The sequence below is a fragment of the Chenopodium album genome, chromosome 1, assembly GCF_948465745.1.
Source record: "Chenopodium album chromosome 1, dcCheAlbu1.1, whole genome shotgun sequence".
Taxonomy (NCBI): domain Eukaryota; kingdom Viridiplantae; phylum Streptophyta; class Magnoliopsida; order Caryophyllales; family Amaranthaceae; genus Chenopodium; species Chenopodium album.
The window spans coordinates 42,104,638-42,114,826 of NC_137834.1; the positions used below are offsets into that span (position 1 = coordinate 42,104,638).

Sequence of the window (10,189 nt, forward strand, 5' to 3'; positions counted from 1 at the left end):
GGATAAAGAATGAAGTTACAAAAACACCCATGCTTTATGATGAGCCGAAATGACATTAATTACCCGGTATAAATTTTGCATGTTTCACTATTAGAAACTTGGATTTTCTCATTACCTAAACTAGAAATACTTTATATAAAATCTTAAGAATTATAGTTTTCTAATGCATTAAGATTATTCAATAATCACCATAAGTTGTATGGGCTTTTAGCCAAAAAAGTTGAAATAATAAATAGAGATGAGAGAAATCAAAGAATCATAAAAGTTGAATTCAATCCATTGAAAAACGTACTACATAGCGACATATATATAGTGTAAAATAACGAAGCTATAAGTAAGGAACATAATCTCATGGTCATTGATCATGCTAACATTAACCAACTAACCTAACCCGTTACTAATATATCACAAACACAAACTAATACTTAGCGGAGCATATTCCAACAAAAAAAGCCCACATATAATCAGTACTCTTAGCTCTACCATGTTGGAAGTCTTAGTAGCCTTGTTATCAGTAAAATTTATCTAATTGATCTTAGGGAATTTTAACGGATTTTAACTTACAGAATTATAGTCAGAAGATTTGTAATAGAGAGAAAATCAACAGCAGTCAAGTTCTTGGTTTTTGCATTTGGGCTCCATATCAATATGGCCATGCCATGGTTACATGGCTCGGTCACAATAATTTGAAGCACAACTGTGGAAGTGAAGGACTGTATATCAATAGTTTAACTCCATTCACGATTTTCTGAAGAAACTTACCTTAGTTTCTGATTCTCAAGCAAAAACTGACCTCACATCTCAAGAAGTTCAGGGACCTTACCTACACATGGTGGTCGTTTAATTCAAACTATTAGAGTGATAATCGCCAAACCGAGCATCTAAGGATCTGTTCTCTTCAGCTTGATTTCAGTTCAACTTTAATCAGTTCAGTTCAGTTCCTAATTTCTTTCTCTCAAAAACAATTCATTTCAATTTAATTCAGCTCGGTAAAACAGGCCATAAATCCAAACTTTGAGCCTAGGAGGTAATCATATAACTAATATACAAAGCTAAACTTTTAGTCAGGCGACGAAATAGCGACACTTGGCGTTCCAACTTTTCGCCAAGTGTCGCGCCACGTAGGATAGAGTTATATAAAATTCAATTTGTAAGATAAAAAAGTTAATTTAGAATTCTATTTTCAATCAAATTTGGATGGAATTTTAGGATAAAATTGTTAATTTAGAGTTTTATTTTCGATAAAGTACCAATATTTCGTATGTATAAATTAAATTATAATTTTATTAAAAAAAAATTTGTAACACTCATAAATTATCATATAAATTTATTTTTTGTATCATAGTATTTTTTTGGAGCAAAGGAATTAGCTCAAAATGCACCACATCCATTATTTATAATATATTCTAATCAATTAAAACAATATACTTTACAATCTAATATAATTTTATTACTGTGTGTAGACCTGTCAATCGGGTCGGGTCACGAGTCATTTCGGACAGGGTCATTATTTCATGTTACGGGTCAAGAAATGTTTTTCACCAATGTTATATTATTAGTCATTACATGCCTACTATATAGTTTAAATCATCACAAAAACACATCAATTCCTAACTAATTTTGTATCAATGAATATGTTTTAAAATTTGACATATAGATTAAAAATTTATCTTAAAATTCAATAAACAACCCAGGCATCGCACGGGCACAAAACTAGTATGTATCATATGTATATCAACCTTTACTCATTCTAGTTAGTACTCATAGAAAAAGTACCAAATTGCCGTGTATAATAGTGAAAGATTCAAAGAAAACTATACACGCTATGAGGGAATATAGCAAAAAATCTTAACAAATTCATAATGTTAATTACTGTCATTAAATTATAGTACAAAAAGATAACATCAAGTAAAATGTAATGAAGAACTATTACAGAGGAACCAAAGAATTCAACAAGATATGGTGTTTCCTATTCACTGTAATGGAAAGGTTCTAGTCAAACCTCCTTCAATAATTAAGTGACATTGACATCAATTCTTGGGGTAGGTCACTACCAGTTAGTTCCGATCCAAGTGAACAGAAAAGGAACTAATCGACAAATGAATGGGAAACCTCCTGGGCTAATAAGAATAACTCTAGTGTATTTCACTTTCACAAGCTGGTCGATCATCACAACTAATGATCGAAAGTATTCTACAGAATCTCATCCCCCAAAAAAAAATAAAGATGAAAAAATAAGGGAAAATTTTGGTAAAAGAAAACAGAGAAGAAAGGAGAAAGCCTGATGCTTGCTAGCCATCCTCTTGCACGTCTGACTATCCCTTCAAGTGTTGCAGCACATTCTCCTCTGGTTCCCAGCTGCATCAGCAACATTGATGGTCGTACCTTGACCAGGAAGGTTGCTGGAAGCTTCCTGTGCTGCCAAAGCTTTCTTGCTAATTATATGGTAAATCTCTGTTAGTATTGTTTGGAAAGCCTTCTCAACGTTGACTGCTTCCAATGCCGATGTCTCAAGAAAAGATAGGCCCTCCTTTTCAGCCAATGCATGGCCATCCTCTTCTGCGACAGCTCTCAGATGTTTTAAATCTGACTTGTTTCCAGCCATCATGATGACAATGTTAGAATCTGCATGGTCTCTTAGTTCACGAAGCCATCTCTGGACATTATCAAATGTTTGTTTCTTAGTTATATCATAGACAAGGAGCGCACCAACAGCTCCTCTGTAGTAAGCACTGGTGATAGCACGGTACCGCTCTTGACCAGCAGTATCCCATATCTGCGCCTTCACAGTCTTTCCTTCTACCTGTTTTAGTGTGCAAAAAGAAGTCATTAGTACTAGCAGCATAATAGATAGTTGACCAAGCTTTCTCCCAATCCATAAAGTATATAGGGGCTCAATGCATAAAACCAACATATAAATGGCAATGTAACTACTACCACGATTGCAGAAGCCTTTAAGACAAGACAATAAGTCTTCAGCAGTACAAACTGAAGAGAAACCCAATAGATAGTTGACCATGCTTTCTCAGGACCCATCAAGTATATAGGGGGTCAATGCATAAAACAACATATAAATGGCAATCTAACCACTAACACAATTGCAGAAGCCTTTAAGACGAGACAAAAGCAGTACAAACTGAAGAAAAACTCCCCCCCCCCCCAGCAGTACAAACTGAAGAAAAACTCCCACCCCCCCCCCCCCCCCAACACCCACACCCACATAACAAAAAGGGTAAGAAATCCAACGGCTTTCAACGTAAAAATCAACACCCAATGCTTATGTGGCCAATTCATTCCATGAATCAATGATCTCAGACACCGTGTATTCCTTCGAAAACAATCCTTTAATTCAGCTCATCTTCCATAAAAATTATATGCAATGATAGCATAACAACTTCAGTGTATGTGAGATTTAAACTACAAGGCCATCGCTTAACAAATCAAGCATAAAGGAAATCCTTCTACCATCCACAAGAGAGTGAAGAAGTAGCATAGTTCCAATTATATCCAAGAGGAAATGGAAAAACAAAAAAACTATGAAAAGCAAAGGAAAACAAATCCATCACCACGATACTTCCAAGTCATACACAATCCTCAAACGAGCTTCATCAAAACGGTAAATTTCATTCGATTCAAGCAATTCAAGCCAGATTCTAAACTCAACCCAAGCATTCTGATATCTCATATCAAAAAATGTAAACAGTCAAAGAACATTAAGGCCTCAATCAAAAGGAATAATTCAACTACAACTATACCTTGAGCTTCAACAAAAAGATTAAGAGAACCATCATAATCGGACACTCGTAAGGCTCGAAAACCAGACCGCTCATCTATTATTTCTAGCGTATACCAATCAATAGAACTAGCACATTCAAACGATCAACTATTATTGAGCTTTACCATATGAAATTGAGATCGAATATATAGCAAAAACAAAGCAAAATACCAATCCAAATCATAATCATTTCCATAAGCTTATCAACAACATATCATATAATATAAGAAATCAAAAGTAGTATGCAAAATCAACAGATTTGTGAAGAGAGAAAAAGACGAACCTGAAGAGTACGAGTGGCGAACTCAACACCAATGGTGGATTTAGATTCCAAGCAAAATTCATTCCTCGTAAACCTCGAAAGTATGTTAGATTTACCAACACCAGAATCACCGATCAATACGATCTTGAAGAGGTAATCGTATTCGTGATCTACTCTATTCGCCATATTTCCGACGAAGAAATCGAAAACCCTAAAATGCAATCGAAACCCTAATTCAGATCCAATAAACCAAACAAAAAACAGTCAATAATTACAATGATCACAACAAAAATGGAAGAAAATAGATCGATCTTCAAGGAAAACTAGCAAAAAATGGTGGGAAAAATGAATATGGAAAAGTAAATTACCTTAATAAGAGAGAGAAAGAGGGGAAATTGGTAAGAAGGAGTGTTGATGGAGAAGTTGTAGTATTGGAAATTGAAGGAATTGGGAAAAAGGGAAAGAGGAGAGAGAAAGGAGAAAACAGAAAGGGAAAATAGTGAAACGGAGAAAACGATGATGAAATGAAATCAACCCACTATTTGAAACGGTCTGTTTTGGTGTCTTTGTAAATAAAAAAGGAAAATTTTGAATTTTGGTATCTTAAAAATGGCCCGAATTGAATTTTCGAACTCGTTTAAAACTTTTTTTTTATTTTGGTACCCATCAAATGTAAAAAAATATAGGTTTTGGTACCTCCGTTTATTTTCTGTTAACTTTTCCGTTAGTGGGGCCTAGGCGCCTAGCCATAGTCCTACCACCTCGCGGCCACCCTTAGCCTCCCTCCCCCCCCCCCCTCCATGAACGGCTTTCGGCAACGCCGATAACCACCTTCCAGCCACCAAAAAACCAAATATCAGGTGCACAACAGCCTGTTGCCGCGGCCAAGCTGAAGCTCAGCCACAGCAGCCTACCGCTGCGGCCAGGCACGCAGCCCACAGTCACCAAAGATGTTGAACACACTTCAGCCGCCACCACCACCACCACCACTCGAAACTCCCTAATTCACCTCCAATTCGCCGCTCTATCACACCACCACCACCAATATTACCCCCTGCAACACGCACCAGCAAAACCCACCTGAAACATCCTCGCAAAACCACCTGAAACAACCCAAAAAACAACTCATTTTCTAGGTTGCTTAAAAACCCTAAACGGGTTTTGTTTTTCGGGTTGTTTAAGGTGGGTATTAGGGTTTGGGGGGCGGAAAAAAAGGGAGGGTAGTTGTTTCAGGGGAGGGAGGAATCCGGTGAACAAGGGAGGGGGTTTTTTTCGGCCAACGGTGGTTGTTTTGGAGGGCAGCTATACGGCGGTGTACGGTGTTTAGTGGCTGAGATCGAAGGAGGGAAAGGGAGGAGGTAGGCTCGCCGGCGCCGGGGGAAATGTTTGGGCACCAATAACCGGGACGGGGAGGGGGAAGGGTGGCTGACGGGGAGGGGGGAGGGGTGGTAGTGGTTGGTTGGGTTTTTTTTTTATTTATTAAGTTTTTTTTTTATTTTTTAAAGTTTTCTTTTTTTAAAATAAATTAAATTATTAAATAATTAGATAACGGAATATGGACGGAGGTACTAAAACCTATAATTTTTTACATTTGATGGGTACCAAAATATAAAATAAAATTAAAAAAAAAAATTTAAACAGGTGCGAAAATTCAATTGGGGTTATTTTCGAGGTACCAATTAAAATTTAAAATTTCCTAAAAACAATTACTCAAACATCTTGTTTCACTTTTGTTACCCATTTAAAATTTTATTTTATTTGCTAACACCTAAAATCACATAATTTAAGATTCCTACCGCTTAATATTATTTCCGTTAGTGAGATCCAACCACCCTCACTGTCACCTTCTGGCCACCACTCCCTCCTCATCCACCCTAACCGCCTCCCCGTCAGCCACCAAAAAATTTTTAAAAAATTAAATAATTAAAAAAACCTAACAAAAAAAATGTCTAGCCCTTCCCCATCAACCACCCCCTCCCCACTGCAGGCGGCCAAAGCCTAAGCTTTGGCCGGAATTAGCCACCCCACCTCAATATCTTTCCCCAAAAAATCGGCACCTTTAACCGTAAACCACCAGCTCGAATTCGAAACCACCCTAAACTGATTTTAGGGTTTCGCTTATGGTGGTTTTGGTGTGGTGGTTTAGGCTAGGGGTGGTCGAAAAGGGTACGGGAAGGGGAGGACGGTTCGATTCCGATGGTAGGAATAGGGAGGGGGCGATTCTAGTAAGGCGAATTGGGAGGTTTAGGTTGATTCCGGTTGGTTTCTGTTTGGGGTTAGGGTTGGGGCAGCAAGAAAGGGAGGGGGTTGGGCTGCGTAGGTGGGGGGAAAGGGAGTGGGGTGGGGTCGTCGGATCAGCCAAAGCTTTGGGCGCCGGCTGTTGGCGGGGGGAGGGTGGATGACGAGAGGGGCTAGGTAGATGAGGGTGGCTGGGTTTTTTTTTATTATTATTATATATATTTTTTAAATAGTTTTAAAAAAAACCTTACTGATTCTGTTTAGTGATAGTGAATTTTAAATTATGTGATTTTAGGTGGTAGCAAAATAAATTAAAATTTTAGATGGGTAACAAAAGTGAAAGAGATTTGAGTGGTAGCAAAAGTGAAAAAATTTACTGCGTATTGGTAAGTGGGGTAAGTTAGGCCCTGTTCTTTTGAGCTTCTGGGCAGAGCAGAGCAAGGGTCAGCAGAGCAGATTAAATTTCAGCAGAGCCGAGTAAAGCAGAGCCGAGCCGAGCAGAGCAGATTTCAACATTATTATTAATACTATTATTAATGTTATTATTATTAATGTTGTTGCTGTTGTTGTTGCTTATTATTATTAATGTTGTTGCTGTTGTTGTTGCTTATTATTATTAATGTTGTTGCTGTTGTTGTTGCTTATTATTATTAATCTTGTTGTTGTATTATTAATGTTACTACTACTACTACTACTACTACTATAATAATAATAATTATTATTATTATTATTATAGTTATTCAAAATGATAAATTATTATCATCAATACAATATTAATATTATTATTGAATATTAATTATTATTGTTGTTATTATTAATTATCATTTGAAAATTAAGTAGAACCGAGCAGAGCAGAGCAGATTTCTTTTGAGCAGAGCAGAGCAAAATAGAGCAGGGCAAAGCAGAGCAGAACAGAACGGCTCTAAAGAACGGGGCCTTAGTGGGTTTGGATGGAGACCATGAAAAAAGAAAAAAAAATAATTGTTTTTTGTTAAAAAAAAAAAAAAAGGAAAGTGTAACACTTATTTTAAAAAAGGCAAATTTGTTAAAAAAAAATCTTTTAAAGGCACCATTTTGCGAAAAAAAAACCTTTTAAAAGCTTTATCGTAAAAAAAAAACCCAAAGTTATTTTTTGTTTTGTTCAAAGAAACCTAATACTACTAATTCACTTGATTAACCTCTAATCTCTTCTAATTACTCTCTAACTCTCACTTAACTAATAAATACCATTGATAAAAGTCAAATCTTTAAGGGTACTAGTGATAAAATCCCATTAATTTATAAATTTTTTTTAAAAAAAAAAAAAAAAAAAAAAAACCACCCCCACCACTTAACCTCCAGACAGCCACCTGGCCCTCCTCCCATTGCAGCATCTCCCGTCACTGGCGACGTAACTCCAACGTAACCCTCCCTAAACCCCGAAACCTCACCTACGGCCCTACCCACCACCTCCAAACGGTCTGAACTGTCGGCCAACCCCCCTCCTTAAACCCTAACCCCGACAGCCTACCTACCCACCACCTCAGCAGCGAAAATCACCCCGGCCACACCCACTCGATCGGAATTCCCGAAATTCCACCCATAGACATCCACTCGAACTCGACCTCGACAAGGAGAGGGGATTTGTTTTCTTCCTCCCTCTTTTACTTCACTTTTTCCCCTTCTTCAACCACCATCAACATTCAACCATTTACAATCAAAAGTTATTCAATTTATCAATTTTGACAAGATAAATGAGTGAGGAGGTGGTTTGCAAAGATAAATGGTGCTTTTAAAAGGTTATAAATGGCGGGAGTTGCAGGTGGTTTGAGGGTCTCTCTCAACGACCGCCATTAATGGAGGAAGAGAGAGAAAATGGTGGTTTTTAGAAGGGGGTGGTGGTGGGAATTGGATTCGAAGGGAGTGATTTAATTGGGTGGTGGGAGGGAGCTGCTACCAGGGGAGGAGAAAAGGAGAAGGGTGGCTGGGCTAGTGGTTAAAGTGATGGTGGTGTTTTTTTTTTTATTTTATAAATTAATTTAATTATTTAATAGTTAAGTGAAAGTTAGAGAGTAATTAGAAGAGATTAGATGTTAATCAAGTGAATTAGTGGTATTAGGTTTCTTTAAACAAAATTTTTTTAACTTCGGGTTTTTTTTTTAATGATAAAACTTATAAAAGATTTTTTTTCGCAAATTGGCACATTTAAAAAGTTTTGTTTTGACAAATTTGCCTTTAAAAAAATAAACGGAGAAAGTATTGCGGTTGTAATATTTAATTATTGTCATTTTATTAGAAACTGAAGAAGACCAACATCACACAAGAACTTTTGATACGTTAGATAGAATTAAACTAAATGAACTACGTCAGCTATTCAATCAATCAAATGTTTGATTACCCACACGATATACATGTTGAAGCCCCAACTAAAATCGTTGAGGAAAAGACGTTGTCTGCAATAATATGAAATTGTCGTTTTCAATACAGATTTTTTTTTTGTTCTATTGTTCAATCTCAAGAAGGATGCCTTGTGTAGAGTAGATGCCATAGCTATGAAACATGTAGTTTTACCAAGGTTAAAACTTCGAGGGCATTTAAGATTGTCGGTTTGTGTCTGAAATGATGTTTCATATTGCTGCTAAATTATGTTGTACCGAGCTGTTAAAGTTGAGTTTGGAAGAATTTGTAGGTAACCAAGGTAGAGTTTGTTTATGAAATATGTGTGGCAATTGGCAAGTAAGATCTCGAGAGTGGAGATTTCATAGGGTGAAAAATATTGGTCATCAGAATTCTATAAGTCACTTATTAAATGATATTGTGCTCGATGGTAGATTCCTTTCCCATAATTTACCACAAAAAATACTACGTAAAAAAGGCGTGAATTAGAATGAGGCAATTTCAATATTTCATACACGAGACATATACAAAAAAAGTGTATTATCGTATAACTTTATTTAAAATTAAATATGAAAATTTCACTATGTAGCATACAAGTTAATAATCATGAAAGTCATTGATAAGGCTCGGTTCGATCTCCACAACAAATATTTGCTGAACTTAATTATTTATACATCTTTAACAAATTTTTGTATTTGAAATTAAAGAATTTTGGTAAGCTTAAATTATTTTTAGAGTACTTTTATATTTATTTGTTCTTTGAGGTAATTGATCTATACTAATTAAAAATTATTTTTATTGAACTAGAATTATTTTAATTAAACAAAAATTATTTTATTGAATAATATTCATTTAAGGTAAAGAGAGAGCTAGACCTTACAAAGTATATATTTGCAGCTCAATAGCACCCTACTTCCACTTACAGTGTGTGAGGAAACTAAGGCACAAGGGTGCCAAGTGAGGATTCGAGCATCCTGACAAGGGTCTAATTGTGCGCTAAATTGTCTATGGCACTAAAAAGTTAGACTACGGCATTATGGGAGAGTGCTTAGTTCAACCAAGGAATTTTGTTTAGCACTAAGGAGGCGTGCTAGAAAGGGCATTTGATTAGGACAAAGGATTGTGTATGTGACGTTGGGCACAAGGGGTAGTGACAAGGGGAAAGTCTGACTTGTCTACAACGGACTGTAAGCGGGTGGCACACTATGTGTAACTAGGCTGATCAGTCTGCACATGACAGGTCATATATACGAGTGGTATTATGAATTATAAAACTTAATTCTGTATATATCATCGCCATTTTGTGACTCTTTCCATTAAAAATTTACAATATTACCTCCGATTTTTTTTAGTTACAACTTTGAAATATTTTATATCTCTCCAATAATACCCCCAAAGTTACAACTAAAAAAAATCGAAGGTAGTATAACAAATATTGCAAATAATATCAAAATATGGAGTTTTCTTGATGCTCCACTTCCTAATTTAATCAAAATGACATGAATAGCTGATTATAGTTTAATTTGTTGGAAAAATAA

At 36.2% G+C, this 10,189-nt stretch overlaps 1 protein-coding gene across 2 annotated transcripts; it reads right to left on the minus strand.

The window, feature by feature from the left end:
- Window positions 1-1,883: 1,883 nt before the first annotated feature.
- Window positions 1,884-4,561, minus strand: LOC145555627 (ras-related protein Rab2BV-like). Of its 2 annotated transcripts, none has more exons than XM_081617373.1 (3): window positions 4,406-4,561; window positions 4,059-4,267; window positions 1,884-2,803 (listed from the first exon to the last, which is right to left on the minus strand). In XM_081617373.1, exons 2-3 carry the CDS (start codon window positions 4,221-4,223, stop codon window positions 2,324-2,326), a joined length of 645 nt encoding a protein of 214 aa, XP_081473499.1. In that variant the 5' UTR covers window positions 4,224-4,267; window positions 4,406-4,561; the 3' UTR covers window positions 1,884-2,323. The 2 variants fall into 2 exon arrangements, with proteins under 2 accessions (XP_081473499.1, XP_081473505.1); XM_081617379.1 differs by having other exon boundaries at window positions 4,059-4,248; window positions 4,406-4,556.
- Between the last annotated feature and the right edge of the window lie 5,628 nt (window positions 4,562-10,189).